This window comes from Oncorhynchus clarkii, chromosome 2 (genome assembly GCF_045791955.1).
Source record: "Oncorhynchus clarkii lewisi isolate Uvic-CL-2024 chromosome 2, UVic_Ocla_1.0, whole genome shotgun sequence".
In the NCBI taxonomy this organism is placed as follows: Eukaryota; Metazoa; Chordata; class Actinopteri; order Salmoniformes; family Salmonidae; genus Oncorhynchus; species Oncorhynchus clarkii.
Genome location: NC_092148.1, coordinates 12444294 through 12466301, shown reverse-complemented (window position 1 = coordinate 12466301; position 22008 = coordinate 12444294). Strand labels below are relative to the sequence as shown.

At 43.7% G+C, this 22008-nt stretch overlaps 1 protein-coding gene across 1 annotated transcript; it reads right to left on the bottom strand.

Annotated features, from left to right (window-relative positions):
• Positions 1-13599: 13599 nt before the first annotated feature.
• On the bottom strand, positions 13600-21686 carry LOC139419135 (uncharacterized). Its single transcript, XM_071169094.1, has 6 exons — positions 21666-21686; positions 17377-18570; positions 15963-16137; positions 13963-14301; positions 13786-13929; positions 13600-13626 (listed from the first exon to the last, which is right to left on the bottom strand). Exons 2-6 carry the CDS (start codon positions 18036-18038, stop codon positions 13600-13602), a joined length of 1347 nt encoding a protein of 448 aa, XP_071025195.1. The 5' UTR covers positions 18039-18570; positions 21666-21686.
• Between the last annotated feature and the right edge of the window lie 322 nt (positions 21687-22008).

The window sequence follows — 22008 nt, the reverse complement described above, 5'->3', positions numbered from 1 at the left end:
ACAGTATTGGAGAACAGTGCTGTAGTGTAATAATCTAGAGTAATACAGTATTGGAGAACAGTGCTGTAGTGTAATAATCTAGAGTAATACAGTATTGGAGAACAATGCTGTAGTGTAATAATCTAGATTAACACAGTATTGGAGAACAGTGCTGTAGTGTAATAATCTAGCAGTAATACAGTATTGGAGAACAGTGCTGTAGTGTAATAATCTAGAGTAATAAAGTATTGGAGAACAGTGCTGTAGTGTAATAATCTAGCAGTAATACAGTATTGGAGAACAGTAATGTAGTGTAATAATCTAGAGTAATACAGTATTGGAGAACAGTGCTGTAGTCTAATAATCTAGATTAACACAGTATTGGAGAACAGTGCTGTAGTGTAATAATCTAGATTAACACAGTATTGGAGAACAGTGCTGTAGTGTAATAATCTAGCAGTAATACAGTATTGGAGAACAGTGCTGTAGTGTAATAATCTAGCAGTAATACAGTATTGGAGAACAGTGCTGTAGTGTAATAATCTAGATTAACACAGTATTGGAGAACAGTGCTGTAGTGTAATAATCTAGATTAACACAGTATTGGAGAACAGTGCTGTAGTGTAATAATCTAGCAGTAATACAGTATTGGAGAACAGTGCTGTAGTGTAATAATCTAGAGTAATACAGTATTGGAGAACAATGCTGTAGTGTAATAATCTAGATTAACACAGTATTGGAGAACAGTGCTGTAGTGTAATAATCTAGCAGTAATACAGTATTGGAGAACAGTGCTGTAGTGTAATAATCTAGAGTAATACAGTATTGGAGAACAATGCTGTAGTGTAATAATCTAGATTAACACAGTATTGGAGAACAGTGCTGTAGTGTAATAATCTAGCAGTAATACAGTATTGGAGAACAGTGCTGTAGTGTAATAATCTAGAGTAATACAGTATTGGAGAACAATGCTGTAGTGTAATAATCTAGATTAACACAGTATTGGAGAACAGTGCTGTAGTGTAATAATCTAGCAGTAATACAGTATTGGAGAACAGTGCTGTAGTGTAATAATCTAGAGTAATACAGTATTGGTAATACAGCACTGGAACTTGTTTTTTATTTATTATTTTACCCCCTTTTTCGTGGTATCCAATTGTTAGTAGCTACTATCTTGACTCATCGCTATGACTCCAGTAAGGGCTCGGGAGAGATGAAGATTGAAAGTCATGCATCCTCCGATACACAACCCAACCAATTGCTTCTTAAAACAGCGCGCAACCAACCCGGAGGCCAGCTGCACCAATGTGTCGGCAACCTTGGTTAGCGCGCACGCCACAGGAGTCACTGGTGCGCGATGAGACAAGGATATCCCTACCGGCCAAACCCTCCCTAACCCGCACACCGGACAATTGTGCGTCACCCCACGGACCTCCCGGTCACGGCCGGTGACGACAGAGCCTGGGCGCGAACCCAGAGTCTCTGGTGGCACAGCTGGCGCTGCAGTACAGCGCCCTTAACCACTGCGCCAACCGGGAGGCCCTAGCACTGGAACTTGTTACCAAGGGCATTCATATGGTAGGTTCCATATGCACATACAGGACTCTGGCCTCTCCTCTCTCTCCCTTCCTTCTTCTGCACAAGAGTGTTAGGGAGATCAGTGAGATCAGCCTAGAGATGAGTGGTGGTGGGCAAACCCTGGGCCTTGAAGGCCGCCTTGTGTGAAGGTTTTTGTTCCGGCCAAGCTCTAACTTACATGTTAGTGCTGTGCTGAATCAAAACCCTGCACACTGCAGCCCTCCAGGATTGAGATTGCTAGCCCTTGCTACAGAGCAATGCATTATACATCCAGAGCCTGTCAGACTGTCATATGATATCCAGGAACACTGTGGTATGTCTGGTCAGCAGTAATGGTATGGTCGAGGTCAATAGAAATGGTAAGGTCCTGGTCAGAAATAATGGTATGGTCCTAGTCAATAGTAATGGTATGGTCCTGGTCAGCAGTAATGGTATGTTCCCAGCAGTAATGGTATAGTGCTGGTCAGTAGTAATGGTATGGTCCAGGTCAATAGAAATGTTATGGTCCTAGTCAATAGTAGGTCAGCAGTATCGGTATGGTTTGGGTCAGGAGTAATTGTATGGTCTGTGTCAGCAGTAATGGTAAGTTCCTGTTCAGCAGTAATGGTATAGTCCTGGTTAGTAGTAAATATATGGTCCTGGTCAGCAGTAGTGGTATATGGTCCTGGTCAGCAGTAATGGTATAGTGCTGGTCAGTAGTAATGGTATGGTCCAGGTCAATATAAATTGTATGGTCCTGGTCAGTAGTAATGGAATGGTCCAGGTCAGTAGTAATGGTATGGTCCGGGTCAGCAGTAATGGTATGGTCCTGGTCAGCAGTAATGGTATGTTCTGGGTCAGCAGTAATGGTATGGTCTGGGTCAGCAGTAATGGTATGGTCCTGCTCAGCAGTATCAAATCAAATCAAATCAAATGTATTTATATAGTCCTTCTTACATCAGCTGATGCCACAAAGTGCTGTACAGAAACCCAGCCTAAACCCCCAAACAGCAAGCAATGCAGGTCTAGAAGCACGGTGGCTAGGAAAAACTCCCTAGAAAGGCCAAAACCTAGGAAGAAACCTAGAGAGGAACCAGGCTATGAGGGGTGGCCAGTCCTCTTCTGGCTGTGCCGGGTGGAGAATATAACAGAACATGGCCAAGATGTTCAAATGTTCATAAATGACCAGCAGGATCAAATAATAATAATCACAGTAGTTGTCGAGGGTGCAAAAGGTCAACACCTCAGGAGTAAATGTCAGTTGGCTTTTCATAGCTGATCATTGAGAGTATCTCTACCGCTTATGCTGTCTCTAGAGAGTAGAAAACAGCAGGTCTGGGACAGGTAGCATGTCCGGTGAACAGGTCAGGGTTCCATAGCCGCAGGCAGAACAGTTGAAACTGCAGCAGCAGCACGGCCAGGTGGACTGGGGACAGCAAGGAGTCATCATGCCAGGTAATCCTGAGGCATGGTCCTAGGGCTCAGGTCCTCCGAGAGAGAGGAAGAAAGAAAGAAAGAGAGAAAGAGAGAATTAGAGAGAGCATACTTAAATTCACACAGGACACCGGATAAGACAGGAGAAGTACTCCAGATATAACAGACTGACCCTAGCCCCCCGACACATACATTACTGCAGCATAAATACTGGAGGTTGAAACAGGAGGGGTCAGGAGACACTGTGGCCCCATCCGATGATACCCCCAGACAGATCCAAACATGCAGAATATAACCCCACCCAATTTGCCAAAGCACAGCCCCCACACCACTAGGGGGATATCTTCAACCGCCAACTTACCATCCTGAGACAAGGCCGAGTATAGCCCACAAAGATCTCCGCCACAGCACAACCCAAGGGGGGGGGGGGGGGCAACCCAAAAAGGAAGACCACGTCAGTGACTCAACCCACCTAGGGACGGCATGGAAGAGCCAGTAAGCCAGTGACTCAGCCCCTGTAATAGGGTTAGAGGCAGAGAATCCTGGTAAGCAGTAATGGTATATTCCTGGTCAGTAGCAATGGCATGGTCCAGGTCAATAAAGATTGTATGGTCCTAGTCAGTAGTAATGGTATGGACCGGGTCAGCAGTATTGTTATGGTCTGGGCCAGCAGTAATGCTATGGTCCTGGTCAGTAGTAATGGTATGGTCCGATTCAGCAGTAATGGTATGGTCCTGGCCAGCAGAAATGTTAAAATCCTGGTCAGTAGTAATGGTATGGTCCTGGTCAGTAATACTGGTATGGTCTTGGTCAGTTTTAATGGTATGGTCCTGGTCAGCAGTAATGGTATTGTCCTGGTCAGAAGTGATGGTATGGTATGTTACTGGTCAGTAGTGATGGTATGGTATGTTCCTGGTCAGTAGTAATGGTATAGTCTTGGTCAGAAGTAATGGTATTGTCCTGGTCAATAGTAACAGTATGCTACTGGTCAGCAGTAATGTTAAAATCATGGTCAGTCGTAATGGTATGGTCTTCGTCAGTAGTAATGGTATAGTCTTGGTCAGTAGTAATGGTATGGTCCTGGTCTGCAGTAATGGTATGGTGCTGGTCTGTGGTAATGGTATGGTATGGTCCTGGTCAGTAGTAATGCTATGGTCCTCGTCAGTAAAAATGGTATGGTCCTGGTCAGTAGCATCGGTATGGTCCGGCTCAGCAGTATTGGTATGGTCTGGGTCAGCAATAATGCTATGGTCCTCGTCAGTAAAAATGGTATGGTCCTGGTCAGTAGTAAGGGTATGGACCGGGTCAGAAGTATTGTTATGGTCTGGGTCAGTAGTAATGGTATGGTCCTGGTCAGCAGTAATGGTATAGTCCTAGTCAGGAGTAATGGTATGATCCTGGCAAGCAGTGATGTTAAACGCCTGGTCAGTAGTAATATTATGTTCCTGGTCAGAAGTAATGGTATGGTCCTGATCAGCAGTAATGGTATGGTCCTGATCAGCAGTAATGGTATGGTCCTGGTCAGCAGTAATGGTATGGTCCTGGTCAGCAGTAATGGTATAGTCCTGGTCAGTAGTAATGGTATGGTCCTGGTCAGTAGTAATGGTTTCGTCTTAGTTAGTAATAACGGTGTGGTCCTGGTCAGTAGTAATGGTACAGTACGGGTCAGAAGTAACGGTATAGTCCTGGTCAGCAGTAATGGTATTGTCCTAGTCAGGAGTAATGGTATGATCCTGGCAAGCAGTGATGTTAAACGCCTGGTAAGTAGTAATATTATGTTCCTGGTCAGAAGTAATGGTATAGTTCTGGTCAGTAGTAATGTTATGGTCCAGGTCAATAGAAATGGTATATGGTCCTGGTCAGGAGTAATGGTATAGTCCTGGTCAGTAGTAATGGTATGGTCCTGGTCAACAGTAATGGTATGGTCCCGGCAAGCAGGGATGTTAAACGCCTGTCAGTAGTAATGTTATGGTCCTGGTCAGTAGTAATTTTATGGTCCTGGTCAGAATTAATGGTATAGTTCTGGTCAGTAGTAATGGTATGGTCCAGGTCAATAGTAATGGTATGGTCCAATTCAGCAGTAATGGTATGGTCCTGGCCAGTAGAAATGTTAAAATCCTGGTCAGTAGTAATGGTGTGGTCCTGGTCAATAGTAATTGCATGCTACTGGTCAGCAGTAATGTTAAAATCATGGTCAGTCGTAATGGTATGGTCTTCGTCAGTAGTAATGGTATGGTCCTGGTCAGTAGTAATGGTATAGTCTTGGTCAGTAGTAGTGGTATGGTCATGGTCAGGAGTAATGGTATGGTCCTGGAAAGCAGTAATGTTAAAAACCTGATCAGTCGTAATGGTGTGGTCCTGGTCAGGAGTAATGGTATATAGTCCTGGTCAGTAGTAATGGTATATAGTCCTGGTCAGTAGTAATTTTATGGTCCTGGTCAGAATTAATGGTATAGTTCTGGTCAGTAGTAATGGTATGGTCCAGGTCAATAGAATTGGTATATGGTCCTGGTCAGTAGTAATGGTGTGGTCCTGGTCAGTAGTAATGGTATGGTCCAATTCAGCAGTAATGGTATGGTCCTGGCCAGTAGAAATGTTAAAATTCTGGTCAGTAGTAATGGTGTGGTCCTGGTCAGTAATACTGGTATGGTCTTGGTCAGTTTTAATGGTATGGTCCTGGTCAGTAGTAATGGTATTGTCCTGGTCAGAAGTGATGGTATGGTATGTTCCTGGTCAGTAGTAATGGTATGGTATGTTCCTGGTCAGTAGTAAGAATACAGTCTTGGTCAGAAGTAATGGTATGGTCCTGGTCAATAGTAATGGTATGCTACTGGTCAGCAGTAATGTTAAAATCATGGTCAGTCGTAATGGTATAGTCTTGGTCAGTAGTAGTGGTATGGTCATGGTCAGGAGTAATGGTATGGTCCTGGACAGCAGTAATGTTAAAAACCTGATCAGTCATAATGGTATGGTCCTGGTCAGGAGTAATGGTATATAGTCCTGGTCAGTAGTAATGGTATATAGTCCTGGTCAGTAGTAATGGTATGGTCCTCGTCAGTAGCAACAGTATGGTCCGGGTCATCAGTATTGGTATGGTCTGGGTCAGCAGTAATGGTTTTGTCCTGTTCAGCAGTAATGGTATAGTCCTGGTCAGTAGAAATGGTATGGTCCAGGTCAATAGAAATGGTATGGTCCTGGTCAGTAGTAATGGTATGCTCCTGGTCAGCAGTAATGGTATGGTCCTGGACAGAAGTAATGGCATGGTATGGTCAGCAGTAATGTTAAAATCCTGGTCAGTAGTAATGGTATAGTCTTGATCAGTAGTAATGTTATGGTCCAGGCCAGTAGTAATGGTATGGTCCTGGTCAGTAGTAATGGTATAGTCTTGATCAGTAGTAATGTTATGGTCCAGGCCAGTAGTAATGGTATGGTCCTGGTCAGCAGTAATATTAAAATCCTGGTCAGTATTAATTGTATGCTCCTGGTCAGTAGTAATGGTATAGTCTTGGTCAGTAGTAATGGTATGGTCCTGGTCAGCAGTAATGGTATGATCCTGGTCAGTAGTAATGGTATGGTATGGTCCTGGTCAGTAGTAATTGTATGGTCCTGGTCAGTAGTAATGGTATAGTCTTGGTCAGTAGTAATGGTATGGTCCTGGTCAGTAGTCATGGTATGGTCCTGGTCAGCAGTAATGGTATGGTCCTGGTCACTAGTAATGGTATGATATGGTCCTGGTCAGTAGTAATGGTACGGTCCGGGTCAGAATTAACGGTATATTCCTGGTCAGCAGTAATGGTATGGTCCTGGTCAGTAGTAATGGTATAGTCTTGATCAGTAGTAATGGTATGGTACTGGTCAGTAATACTGGTATGGTCTTGGTCAGTTTTAATGGTATGGTCCTGGTCAGCAGTAATGGTATTGTCCTGGTCAGAAGTGATGGTATGGTATGTTCCTGGTCAGTAGTGATGGTATGGTATGTTCCTGGTCAGTAGTAATGGTATAGTCTTGGTCAGTAGGAATGGTATAGTCTTGGTCAGAAGTAATGGTATCGTCCTGGTCAATAGTAACAGTAAGCTACTGGTCAGCAGTAATGTTAAAATCATGGTCAGTCGTAATGGTATGGTCTTCGTCAGTAGTAATGGTATAGTCTTGGTCAGTAGTAATGGTATGGTCCTGGTCTGCAGTAATGGTATGGTGCTGGTCTGTGGTAATGGTATGGTATGGTCCTGGTCAGTAAAAATGGTATGGTCCTGGTCAGTAGCATCGGTATGGTCCGGCTCAGCAGTATTGGTATGGTCTGGGTCAGCAATAATGCTATGGTCCTGGTCAGTAATAATGGTACAGTCCTGGTCAGTAGTAAGGGTATGGACCGGGTCAGCAGTATTGTTATGGTCTGGGTCAGTAGTAATGGTATGGTCCTGGTCAGCAGTAATGGTATAGTCCTAGTCAGGAGTAATGGTATGATCCTGGCAAGCAGTGATGTTAAACGCCTGGTAAGTAGTAATATTATGTTCCTGTTCAGAAGTAATATTATGTTCCTGGTCAGAAGTAATGGTATAGTTCTGGTCAGTAGTAATGTTATGGTCCAGGTCAATAGAAATGGTATATGGTCCTGGTCAGGAGTAATGGTATAGTCCTGGTCAGTAGTAATGGTATGGTCCTGGTCAACAGTAATGGTATGGTCCCGGCAAGCAGGGATGTTAAACGCCTGTCAGTAGTAATGTTATGGTCCTGGTCAGTAGTAATTTTATGGTCCTGGTCAGAATTAATGGTATAGTTCTGGTCAGTAGTAATGGTATGGTCCAGGTCAATAGTAATGGTATGGTCCAATTCAGCAGTAATGGTATGGTCCTGGCCAGTAGAAATGTTAAAATCCTGGTCAGTAGTAATGGTGTGGTCCTGGTCAGTAATACTGGCATGGTCTTGGTCAGTTTTAATGGTATGGTCCTGGTCAGTAGTAATGGTATTGTCCTGGTCAGAAGTGATGGTATGGTATGTTCCTGGTTAGTAGTAATGGTATAGTCTTGGTCAGTAGTAATGGTATGGTCCTGGTCAGTAGTAATGGTATGGTCCTGGTCAGCAGTAATGGTATGGTCCTGGTCAGTAGTAATGGTATGGTATGGTCCTGGTCAGTAGTAATTGTATGGTCCTGGTCAGTAGTAATGGTATAGTCTTGGTCAGTAGTAATGGTATGGTCCTGGTCAGTAGTCATGGTATGGTCCTGGTCAGCAGTAATGGTATGGTCCTGGTCACTAGTAATGGTATGATATGGTCCTGGTCAGTAGTAATGGTACGGTCCGGGTCAGAATTAACGGTATATTCCTGGTCAGCAGTAATGGTATGGTCCTGGTCAGTAGTAATGGTATAGTCTTGATCAGTAGTAATGGTATGGTACTGGTCAGTAATACTGGTATGGTCTTGGTCAGTTTTAATGGTATGGTCCTGGTCAACAGTAATGGTATTGTCCTGGTCAGAAGTGATGGTATGGTATGTTCCTGGTCAGTAGTGATGGTATGGTATGTTCCTGGTCAGTAGTAATGGTATAGTCTTGGTCAGTAGGAATGGTATAGTCTTGGTCAGAAGTAATGGTATCGTCCTGGTCAATAGTAACAGTAAGCTACTGGTCAGCAGTAATGTTAAAATCATGGTCAGTCGTAATGGTATGGTCTTCGTCAGTAGTAATGGTATAGTCTTGGTCAGTAGTAATGGTATGGTCCTGGTCTGCAGTAATGGTATGGTGCTGGTCTGTGGTAATGGTATGGTATGGTCCTGGTCAGTTAAAATGGTATGGTCCTGGTCAGTAGCATCGGTATGGTCCGGCTCAGCAGTATTGGTATGGTCTGGGTCAGCAATAATGCTATGGTCCTGGTCAGTAATAATGGTACAGTCCTGGTCAGTAGTAAGGGTATGGACCGGGTCAGCAGTATTGTTATGGTCTGGGTCAGTAGTAATGGTATGGTCCTGGTCAGCAGTAATGGTATAGTCCTAGTCAGGAGTAATGGTATGATCCTGGCAAGCAGTGATGTTAAACGCCTGGTAAGTAGTAATATTATGTTCCTATTCAGAAGTAATATTATGTTCCTGGTCAGAAGTAATGGTATAGTTCTGGTCAGTAGTAATGTTATGGTCCAGGTCAATAGAAATGGTATATGGTCCTGGTCAGGAGTAATGGTATAGTCCTGGTCAGTAGTAATGGTATGGTCCTGGTCAACAGTAATGGTATGGTCCCGACAAGCAGGGATGTTAAACGCCTGTCAGTAGTAATGTTATGGTCCTTGTCAGTAGTAATTTTATGGTCCTGGTCAGAATTAATGGTATAGTTCTGGTCAGTAGTAATGGTATGGTCCAGGTCAATAGAATTGGTATATGGTCCTGGTCAGTAGTAATGGTGTGGTCCTGGTCAGTAGTAATGGTATGATCCAATTCAGCAGTAATGGTATGGTCCTGGCCAGCAGAAATGTTAAAATCCTGGTCAGTAGTAATGGTGTGGTCCTGGTCAGTAATACTGGTATGGTCTTGGTCAGTTTTAATGGTATGGTCCTGGTCAGTAGTAATGGTATTGTCCTGGTCAGAAGTGATGGTATGGTATGTTCCTGGTTAGTAGTAATGGTATGGTATGTTCCTGGTCAGTAGTAATGGTATAGTCTTGGTCAGAAGTAATGGTATGGTCCTGGTCAATAGTAATGGTATGCTACTGGTCAACAGTAATGTTAAAATCATGGTCAGTCGTAATGGTATGGTCTTCGTCAGTAGTAATGGTATGGTCCTGGTCAGTAGTAATGGTATAGTCTTGGTCAGTAGTAGTGGTATGGTCATGGTCAGTAGTAATGGTATGGTCCTGGTCAGCAGTAATGTTAAAAACCTGATCAGTCGTAATGGTATGGTCCTGGTCAGGAGTAATGGTATATAGTCCTGGTCAGTAGTAATGGTATATAGTCCTGGTCAGTAGTAATGGTATGGTCCTCGTCAATAGCTACAGTATGGTCCGGGTCAGCAGTATTGGTTATGGTCCCGGCCTTTAGTAATGGTATGGTCCTGGTCAGCAGTAATATTAAAATCCTGGTCAGTATTAATTGTATGCTCCTGGTCAGTAGTAATGGTATAGTCTTGGTCAGTAGTAATGGTATGCTCCTGGTCAGCAGTAATGGTATGGTCCTGGTCAGAAATAATGGCATTGTATGGTCAGCAGTAATGTTAAAATCCTGGTCAGTAGTAATGGTATAGTCTTGGTCAGTAGTAATGTTATGGTCCCGGCCAGTAGTAATGGTATGGTCCTGGTCAGCAGTAATATTAAAATCCTGGTCAGTATTAATTGTATGCTCCTGGTCAGTAGTAATGGTATAGTCTTGGTCAGTAGTAATGGTATGGTCCTGGTCAGCAGTAATGGTATGGTCCTGGTCAGTAGTAATGGTATGGTATGGTCCTGGTCAGTAGTAATTGTATGGTCCTGGTCAGTAGTAATGGTATAGTCTTGGTCAGTAGTAATGGTATGGTCCTGGTCAGTAGTAATGGTATGATCCTGGTCAGTAGTAATGGTATGATCCTTGTCAGTAATAATGGTATGGTCCTGGTTAATAGAAATGGTATGGTCCTTGTCAGCATTAGTGGTATGGTCCTGGTCACTAGTAATGATATGATATGGTCCTGGTCAGAAGTAATGGTACGGTCCGGGTCAGAAGTAACAGTATAGTCCTGGTCAGCAGTAATGGTATGGTCTTAATTAGTAATAATTGTGTTGTCCTGGTCAGTAGTAATGGTATGGTCCTGGTCAGTAGTAATGGTATGGTCCTGGTCAGTAGTAATGGTATGGTCCTGGTCAGTAGTAATGGTATGGTCCTGATCGTCAGTAATGGTATGGTCCCGGGCACTAGTAGTGGTATGGTATGGTCCTGGTCAGTAGTAATGGTTTGGTCTTAATTAGTAATAATGGTGAAGTCCTGGTCAGTAGTAATGGCATGGTCCTGGTCAGTAGTAATGGTTTCGTCTTAAGTTAGTAATAATGGTGTGGTCCTGGTCAGTAGAAATCGTATGGTCCTTGTCAGTAGTAATGGTATGGTCCTGGCGAGTAGTAATGGTATGATCCTGGTCAGTAGTAATGGTATGGTCTTAGTCAGTAATAATGCTATGGTCTTGGTCAGTAGTAATGGTATGGTCCTGGTCAGTAATAACTGTATGGTCCTGGCCAGTAGTAATGGCATGATCCTGGTCAGTAGGAATGGTATGGCCCTGGTTAGTATTAATTGTATGGTCCTGTTCAGTACTAATGGTATGGTCCTGTTCAGCAGTAATAGTTTGGTCCTTGTCAGTAATAATGAACCTTACCCTGATGATGCAGGGTACAGATTCAGTCAGGTCATTTTGGAGATACACCATTTAATGATGTATCGTCAGCGAGGTTCTATTGGCCGAAAGAAAACTTAATGGAACAGAAAATTGTGGGAAGTAGGAGAAACAAACTGAAGCCTGCCTTACAAACCCAATTAGCCCCTGGAAACATCCCAACTCCACAGGTCACAAACCTAGCACATACAGTATATCAGCTACCACAGAGACCAGGACAGAAAGGCCTGAGTGGATTTCACGTTGAATGATGTCAACGTCATTAAAAAATAAAATGCATTATCTTAATAGATCGACACTTGGCCCAAAATAATTAAAGTTAATCACGTATTAAACTTGTATTTAACTTGATTCACTTTATGCCCTTGTTTCCATTTCTCCATGACTACTGATCTGACAGGATTTGATGGATGGTCCTGAAGGAGAGGAGACTAGTGAAGGATGCCAGGAATACCATGCACAAATCTTGTAATATACAATGTAGGTACAGTGCATTCAGGAAGTATTCACACCCTTTCACTTTTTCCACATTTTGTTGTGTTACAGCCTGAATTTAAAATAAATTAAATTTAGATTTTGTGTCACTGGCCTCATAATGTCAACGTGGAATTGTGTTTTTCCAAAATTAATTTAAGTAATAAAATATTAAAAGCTGAAATGTCTTAAGTCAATAAGTATTCAACCCCTTTGTTGCGGCAAGCCTAAATAAGTTCAGGAGTTACAAATTTGCTTAGCATAGTCACAAAATAAGTTGAATGGACTTAAAGAGTGGTACTCTGATGTACTGTGTTTGATTTGCCCCAAACATAACCCTTTTTTTATTCAGGATATAAAGTTAAACACAGGCAAAATCCTAGAGGAATACCTGGTTCAGTCTGCTTTCCAGCAGATACTGGGAGACAAATTCACCTTTCAGCAGGACAATAACCCAAAACACAAGGAAAATATGCTGGAGTTGCTCACCAAGACAACATTGAATGTTCCTGAGAAGCCTAGTTACAGTTTTGACTTAAATCGGCTTGAAAATCTATGGCAAGAGAACATGTCTATCTAGTAATGATCAACAACCAACTTGACAGAGCTTGAATTGTAAAAATAATAATGTGCAAATGTTGTAGAATCCAAGTGTGCAAAGCTCTAAGAGACCCACAGACTCACAGCTGTAATCACTGCAAAAGGTCATTCCAACATGTATTGACTCAGGTGTGTGAATACTTACGTAAATTAGATATTTATGTTTTTCATTTTCAATACACTTGCAAACATTTCTCAAAACACGTTTTCACTTTTTCATTATGGGGTATTGTGTGTATGAGAAAATAATATTTTTAATACATTGTTTTATTCAGGCTGTAACACAACAAAATGTGAAATAACTCAAGGTGTATGAACACTTTCTGAAGGCACTGTACACACACAGGTAGGTTTAACTGAAATAAGTTAACATGATGAGCATTTATCATAAGCTTCAATTGCATCAGTGGTGCAATCAGCAACAATAAAGAAGTGGTCAGAATTCTGTTCTATGCATTTAACAAATTAGGGCACCTTGTTTTGAAGGCATAGGCAGCAGAAATCACAACGTAAAAACCATGTCAGAAGGACAAATTGGAGGCTATTGTTCTCACATTCGAACACAAAATCCACTTTTCAAAAGTGCAAACGACAGTGTCTTTAATAGTAAGAAAGTTAAATAATCTCACTCAATAATAAGTACATCTCCCACAAGAGAATAAAAAAATATAGTAATAAAGAACAGGGGGCCTCCCGGGTGGCGCAGTGGTTAAGGGCGCCGGGTTAGGGAGGGCTTGGCCGGCAGGGATGTCCTTGTCTCATCACGCACCAGCAACTCCTGTGGCAGGCCGGGCGCAGTGCGCGCTAACCAAGGTTGCCAGGTGCATGGTGTTTCCTCCGACACATTGGTGCGGCTGGCTTCCGGGTTGGATGTGAGCTGTGTTAAGAGGCAGTGCGGCTTGGTTGGGTTGTGTATCGGAGGACGCATGACTTTCAACCTTCGTCTCTTTCGAGCCCGTACGGGAGTCGTAGCGATGAGACAAGATAGTAGCTACTAAAAACAATTGGATACCACGAAAAAAGGGGTAAAAGAAAAAAGAACAATTTTACAATAAAACATTTCGACAGCGCTTTTTACAACATAATTGTTTGTACTTTGGTAGTGCAAATGTATTGTTATAGCAGGATGGACATTTTTTAGAATGTCCATTAACATTTTCCGCCCTATAGTTGTGGAAATGACGAAAATCGAAGGAATACTTGATGGGAAATGGTTTATGAGATCAGTGATAATTTCCGACCCTGTAAGGAAATGGAAATAAAATACATTCAAGAGTAATTCATAAATAAATATAACCAATGTTCTCATTGGAAAGTACCGTTCAGGTACTTTTCATTCAAAAGTCATTTTCAATCCCTTTCAGTGTCAAGAGTTGTCCAAGTCGAACACAGTGAAGCTACACCATCTTTGCTCTCCTTCTCCTTCTCCTCTTCCTCCTCCTTCGCCTTCTCTACCTCCTTCGCCTTCTCTACCTCCTCCTCCTTCTCCTCTTCCTCCTCCTCCTTCTTCTCCTCCTCCTTCTCCTCTTCTCCTCTTCTCCTTTCCTTTATTCAAGAGGATCAGCCTCAGGAAGTGACCTCAGAATCTGGTTCAGAGTCAGAGTTGTCCAAGTTGGACACAGTGGAACTATACCATTCTTCTGTGCCCTCATCTCCATCCCCGCCTTCTCTTCCTCCTCCCCCTGCTCCTCTCTCGGACAGCATCTCCATAGCTGCCTGGTGGTAAGGGTGTTTGCGTCTGGTGTGTCGACGCAGGGTGTTGCGCTCGGCGAAGCGTGTGTGGCACAGCGGGCACTGGTAGGGCTTCTCTCCTGTGTGTACCCTCTGATGGCGCTGCAGCTCGCCCGCCTCCCTGAAACGCTTGGAGCAGATGGGGCACACAAAGTTCCTCTCGCCCGTGTGAATGTGCTTGTGTCTCTGTACAGGGTCAAAGGACGAGGGTCACGTTTGTTAGATAATACTATACATTCATGTTCATAAATTATGATATGTTTATACCTACTTATTACATAGCAGTCTTAACAAGATGAAATCTGACACAAAGGACCTAGTTCCACTTCAAACACAATCAAAACAGGTAACCTGCCTAAATGACTACCAACCAGTAGCACTCACGACTGTAGCTATGAAGTGCTTTGAAAGGCTGGTCATGGCTCACATCAACACCATTATCCAAGAAACCATAGACCCACTCCAATTTGCATACCACCATTTCAGATCCTGCCCTTTCCCACCTCTATTGCACTCCACACTGCCCTTTCCCACCTGGACAAAAGGAACATCAATGCTACTCATTGACTACGGCTCAGCGTTCAACACCATAGTGCCCACAAAGCTCATCACTAAGCTAAGGACCCTGGGACTAAACACCTCCCTCTGCAACTGGATCCTGAACTTCCTGACGGGCCGCCCCCAGGTGGTAAGAATAGGTAACATCACAGCCGCCACACTGATCATCAACACAGGGGCCCTCCTGTAATCTCTGTTCACTCTTGACTGCATGGCCAGGCACGACTCCAACATCATCATTAAGTTTGCCGATGACAAAACAGTGGTAGGCCTGATCACCAACAACGACGAGACAGCCTATAGGGAGGTCTGGCCGTGTGGTGCCAGGACAACAACCTCTCCCTCAACGTGATAAAGTCAAAGGAGATCATTGTGGACTACAGGAAAAGGAGGACCGAGCACGCCCCCATTCTCATCGACAGGCTGTAGTGGAGCAGGTTGAGAGCATCAAGTTCCTTGGTCTCCACATCACCAACAAACTATCATGGTACAAACACCAAGACAGTTGTGAAGAGGGCACAACAATGCCTATTCCCCCTCAGGAGACTGAAAAGATTTGGCATGGGTCCTCAGATCCTCAAAAGGTTCTACAGCTGCACCATCGAGAGCATCACTGCCTGGTATGGCAACTGCTCGGCCTCCGACCGCAAGGCACTACAGAGGGTAGTGCGTATGGCCCAGTAGATCACTGTGGCCAAGCTTCCTGCCAACCAGGACCTCTATACCGGGCAGTATCAGAGGAAGGCCCTAAAATTTGTCAAAGACTCCAGCCACCCCAGTCAGACTGTTCTCTCTTCTACCACATGGCAAGTGGTACTGTGGCACCATGTCTAGGTCCAAGAGGCTTTTAAACAGCTTCTACCCCCAAGCCATAAGACTCCTGAACATCTAATCAAATGGCTACCCAGACTATTTGCATTGCCCCCCTTTTACACTGCTGCTACTCTCTGTTATTTTCTATGCATAGTCACTTTAATAACTCTACCTACATGTACATATTACCTCAATTACATCTGTACCATACCCCCTTATTTTACTGCTGCTCTTTAATTATTTGTTACTTTTATTTCTTATTTGATTTCTTGTTAATTTTTTTATTTTATTTTTTAACTGCATTGTTGGTTAGGGGCTTGTATGTAAGCATTTCACTGTAAGGTGAAAGGTGAAACACCTGTTGTATTCGGCGCATGTGACAAATTACATTTGATTTGATTTCAAAACAATATGTCATCATGAGCCCACCAAATCACCACACCACAATTCAAACATTTATTAACAACTGAGCTCACCTGCAAATGGCTGGAGCGTTTGAAGGCCTTGCCACACTGCAGGCAGACATGGGGTTTGTTCTGAGAGTGGGTGATGGAGTGACGCTCCAGGTCAGACAGGTAGTAGAAGATCCTGGGGCAGAGAGGGCAGTAGAGAACCCTTCGTGGCCCAGAGGAGGGAGAGGAGGCTGGGGACAGGGGGTCCAGAGGGTCCAGGGGGTTCAGGTTCCTGGGTCCGCTGGAGGGGAAGATGGGGGCAAGGGGAGGGGAGGGAGGAGCGGTGGCAGAGGAGAAGTAGAGATGGTCGTCCCATGGGAGGGAGGTGTGCTTTGACTCTGGGGCTTTTGATTGGTCGGATGCCTCCAAACGGAAGTCAAAGGACAGAGAAGGTGATTGCAGGTGTGTAAGGGGAGGGGTTTTAGTAGGAGATGACCCATTTGGGACAGACTCCATTTGGGTTTCTTCAGTAGATAGTGACTGATGATCGGTGTTGGGGTCACAACAGTTTGGTTCAGTGTGTTTGTGAGGAGGTGAGCTGAGTAGAACTGCTTTAGAACTGCCATCAGCACTGGGCTGCTTGGAGGGAGGGGAGGAGACCACAGAGGGGGAGGTCAGGGGGGCGGGAGGGTTAACGATGGGACTCTCTCTTGATAGGATGGTAGGGGAGTTGTTGGGTGTCAATATAATAACTGGGTGGGAGGGATTGGCAGGAAGGGATGAACCTGATGTGGCAAGCTGACCAGAAGAGAGAGAGAGAGAAAGAGGGGATGAAGAGGAGGCAGTGATTTGGGAGAGCTGACCGGTGGAGCGGTCAATAAGAGCAATGGGGGTGGAGGTAGAGAAAGACTGACCAAAGGAAGAGGTGGTGGAGGAGGAGAGGAGAAGGAACATAGAGGTGGAGGCACTGGGAGTGTTTTGGGTGAGGGAGAGGGGGAGAGAGAAGGCCAGGAGGCCTGGGTTGGTATCAGTCTTGGTTAGGGGAATGGAGGAGTGCTGGGGGGAGGAGGATAAGAGGAGGATGGGGGTGTTGGAGGAGGGGTTAGTCAGGATCTGGATGGGCTGAGGGGGTTGGAGGTGTACAGCAGAACCAGAGGGTTGGGAAACAGCAGCACTAGCCTCACTAACAGATTTCACACTTGAATCTAGAACCTTAGGGGGTTCCGCATTCTGTGAGAGTTCTGGGTTCTTTGAGTGTTCTGTATTGTTTAGAAGTTCTGACTTCTGTGAGGGTTTCATAGATGTAACAGGAGCGGGACATGTGTTTTCCTTGTGTGTGTGTGGAGTTTTTACTAAACTTTGGCTGAGGTAAGTGACCCCTGCTGTGGTTATATGAGACAACCTGTCATCCTCTACCTCCAATGAGCTGGACTGCACCTTTGGCTGGCTTGAGGGGGGGTTGTCTGGCCTGGAAGAGTCCATTTGGGGCACTTTGTGCCCCTCAGGGGTGAGTGTGTATGGAATACCCTGGTCATCTATCAGGAGAAGACCTTCACTTTCAGAGTCTATGGAAGAGAGGGAGGTGAAAACGGAGGTAGAGAAGAACAAGGGAGACAAGAGAGGTCCCCCCAAAATGTCAGCTCCATCCATTCTCAATATAGAATCCTCTTCATCATCGCCATCATCTTCCTCTACTATGTCCCTATCTCCATCCCCCTCTACCTCATCTACCTCCATAAGCAGTGAGCTCTCATGCCAAAGGCTCCTCTCCTTAATCTCTCTCTTTTTAGGGAAGCTCAGATCCAATACTTCTCCCTCCTCTTCCTCTCTTCTCCCCCAAACTCCTTTCCCTGCCTCTGCTCTCTCTCCTCTATCCTCTCCCGGTCTCTCTTTTCCACCATGACATCGACTAGGGGGTAGGAAAAGAGGGATCACTCTCTCATCCTCTCTATCTTTCCTTTCTTTCTCTCCCCTTATCCCTCCATCCCTCTCTGCCTTGGCTGTGTCAGAGATGAGAGGCGTTTCAGGGACAATGGGACTACCATTCCTGTGTTGTGTAACATCACTCTCTACATCTCTCCTCTCATCCCTCTCTTCTGTCTCCATCCTATAGAGAGGCTCCTCCGTGTGTTTTATCTCTTCAACACACACATCCTCCATCTGACCCGTACCAGTCACAGTAGTGGAGGTCAGGGCATTTCAACTGGTCCCAGACCAAACAGCTCTGGCTTCTAACCTACTCCCTTTAGAATCAGAGGGAGACACGTCTTTGGTAGAGCTGAGAGCTGCAGAGTCTGTGATTGGCCTGTTGCACAATCCAGGAACGTCTGATTTGACTCTGATTGGTTGATCGCACACACCAGGAGACTGTGATTGGTTGGTTGAGCCCGCAGGGTTCAACTGCTTCCTGTAATGCTGGCTGTGTCCCGCTCACATCTGGCGCTCTCCCAGCCCCTCCTCGTTTGGCCTAAAAAGGTTTTGATTGGAAACCTGTACTGGAGTACACCTGTTTAAGGGAGCATTATTGGAGGTTACCTGGTGGGCAGGATAAGATCAAGGAGTCCACTGGCTCCTCATGGATCTCTGGCACAGTCCCCGATCTCTTCAAGGATTGGCAGACACTCCTGTTATCTGAGCCACCATTGGTCAGAACCCCTGTCTGTTGAGAATCCATTTTGGAACATGCCTGAATCTGTAAAATGGGGATTCAACATTTTATCATCTTAACAAGAGATTAATTATTACATTCAAATAATAAGAGGACTTGTCAATCAAATGACTATAGGCTTCATTGATAAGGAAGATGTCCTGAGGTGGCCAGGTGTCTTTAGGCTGTTTCACAGGATATCAGAGCAGCAAATGAGGAAGTTGATTAAATTAGTATCATGTTGTTAGAATATCTTACTTGTTCTTTCATTGTGCATAATGAAATATGCCTAGACTCAAACTATTCACATAGACTAAATAGGCTATTATGAATTTCTTAAACTCATATTCTTGTTTTACTTCAAAAACAGGGCCTTCAGGAAGTATTCACACCCTTTGACCTTTTCCACATTTTGTTGTGTTAAAACCTGAATTGAAAATGGGTTAAATGTAGATATTTTTGTCACCGGCCTACCACACAATACCCCATAATGTCCAAGTGGAATTATGTATTTCAAAAGTTTTACAAATTCATTCAAAATGAAAAGCTGAAATGTCTTGAGTCAATAAGTATAATAAGTATTCAATCCCTTGGTTATGGCAAGCCTAAATAAGTCCAGGAGTAAAACATTGCTTAACAGGTCACATAATAAATTGCATGGACTCACTAATAATAATAGTGCAATAATAGTTTTTAACATGAATGACTACCTCATCTCTGTACCCCAATTATCTGTAAGGTCCCTCAGTCGCGCAGTGAATTTCAAACACAGATTCAACCACAAATACCAGGGAAGTTTTCCAATGCCTCGCAAAGGGCATCTATTAGTAAATGGGTACAAAAAAAATCCCTTTGAGCATTGTGAAGTTATTAATTACACTTTGGATGGTATATCAATACACCCAGTCACTACAAAGATACAGGCGTCCTTCCTAACTCAGTTGCCGGAGATTTCACCATGAGGCCAATGGTGACTTTAAAAAACAGTTACAGAGTTGAATAGCTGTGATAGGAGAAAAGTGAGGATGGATCAACAACATTGTAGTTACTCCACAATCCTAACCTAATTGACAGAGTGAAAAGAAGGAAGCCTGTGCAGAATACAAAATATTCCAAAACACGAATCCTGTTTGCAACAAGGCACTAAAGTAATACTGTAAAACACGCATCCTGTTTGCAACAAGGCACTAAGGTAATACTGTAAAACACGCATCCTGTTTGCAACAAGGCACTAAGGTTATACTGCAAAAAATGTGCAATTCACTTTTTGTCTTGGATACAAAGTGTTATGTTTGGGGCAAATCCAATACAACGCACATTACTGAGTACCACTCTCCATATCTTCAAGCATAGTGGTGGCTGCATCATGTTATGGGTATGCTTGTAATCGTTAAGGACTGCAGAGTGTTTCCAGGATAAAAAAAGCTACGGAATTGAACTAAGCACAGGCAAAATACTATAGGAAAACCTGGTTCAGTCTGCTTTCCACCAGACACTGGGATTTGAATTCACCTTTCAGCAGGACAATAACCTAAAACACAAGGCCAAATCTACACTGGAGTTGCTTACCAAGAAGACAGTGAATGTTCCTGAGTGTCCGATTTACAGTTTTGATTTAAATATGCTTGAAAATCTATGGCAAGCTCTGAAAATTGTTATTTAGCAATGATCAACAACCAATTTGACAAAGTTTAAAGAATGTTGAAAAGAATAATGGACAAATGTTGCACAATCCAGGTGTGGAAAGCTCCTAGAGATTTACCCAGAAACACTCACAGCTGTAATCACTGACAAAGGTGATTCCAACATGTATTAACTCAGGGGGTTGAATACTTATTTAATCAAGATATTATAGTGTTTTATTTTTCATGAATTTGTTAAAAAATATATTTTAAAACACATTTGAATTTTTCTTCCACTTTTGACATTACAGAGTATTTTGTGTAGCTTGTTGGGGGGGGAAACTGACAATTAAAACTTTGTAACACAACAAAATGTGTCAAAAGTCCAGGGGTGTGAAAACTTTCTGAAGGCACTGTAGGTTAAATCATCCCCATCACCTTCATAACATCCCCACCACCACCTTGTCATTATCACCATTACATTGTCACCATCATCATCAATGATCGTCATCATCGACAACATTATCATCATTCAAACCGGTTCCAATTCCTGCTATTATCTCAATAACTTGAGGCGAGATTTGTTTTAAAGGCTACAGCGTGTGGTCTCATGTTCTACAATCATTGATTACCTGATATGCTTAATTGCTATGATTGTCAATCTTAAAAATGTAACACAGCATGCGTAAATTACGCACATGTTACATTACATTTTCTGTTATTATGGACTTTACTGGTTTTATATAATTTGCTTACCGGGCTCTAAACAAAGTCGCCAATATACCACATAGAATGAACGCGACAGTCTGCAGTGGAGGGTTCAAGAGAGCATGATGTCAGCGAAATCATACTATCCGGGGGTAAAGCCCATTTTTTCTTTCGATTTCAGAATTTCATTTGTCTGCCATAGTCTAACACAAAATAAGACATTCGTTAAATATTTGGCAACGGGTTTGGGTCGACATCATATTTGTTTTCCTCCATTTGAACCCTTATCCATCCTTGTACTGTATTTATGTTGGAATAAAAAGTGTCGCTGTTCATGGGAGACGCCATTGCGCGCAGTCCGAGGTCCGAATAGCCAAACCCTGTTTCATATCTGTGGATGTACTGCGCATCAATGGACACGACACTCGAACCTGGGACAATGTTTGCTAACTGCATTTAATGTAATATATTCGGCTCACTTATTTTGAATGACGCCGCGGTATTTGTCTAAATTATGTTGATATTTTTGCCGTAATAACTGCCCTTGCTGTCTATGGACCCACAACCAGCCATTTTACAAGTCGAGGGTTCGAGCCCTGTAGGGAGCGCAGCCCGAACGCTGGCAGAAAAAGCGATGTAGGAAACTTTACCGGCATATTGTAATTTATTTCACTAACTTAATTGTCTGGACATACACTTGTCAAAATAACAGGTGTGGGATGCGCCCGGTATACTGCCCATACATTTAAAACTGGATAATAAACTACATACTCCACCCATAAGTCACTCGCTGCATAGACACTGGCTTACCCGAGCTGTGGATACTTCCGGAGGACCAAATATGAATGAGAGGCGGACTAGTTAGGAGTGGAGATTCTGCGCGCAGCCTGCTGCACGAGCAGAGAGAGGTGGGAGCTCATGGTGGGTGTCGCAGCATTCGGCTTCGGTTAATGCTATTTCGAATCCTTGGGCCGTCCTAACTTTAACCCCTACCCATACCATAACCTTAGCCCTTAACCAAATGTAAACTTTAATGGAGGGGTACAGACGTCCCGAGGATACCGGATAGCAAGGACAATTCTGGGTCCGACTAGACTCAATCCATGTTGAGTAAATAGTGGGCAGCTACTGTATATGGTATGAGATCAGATCA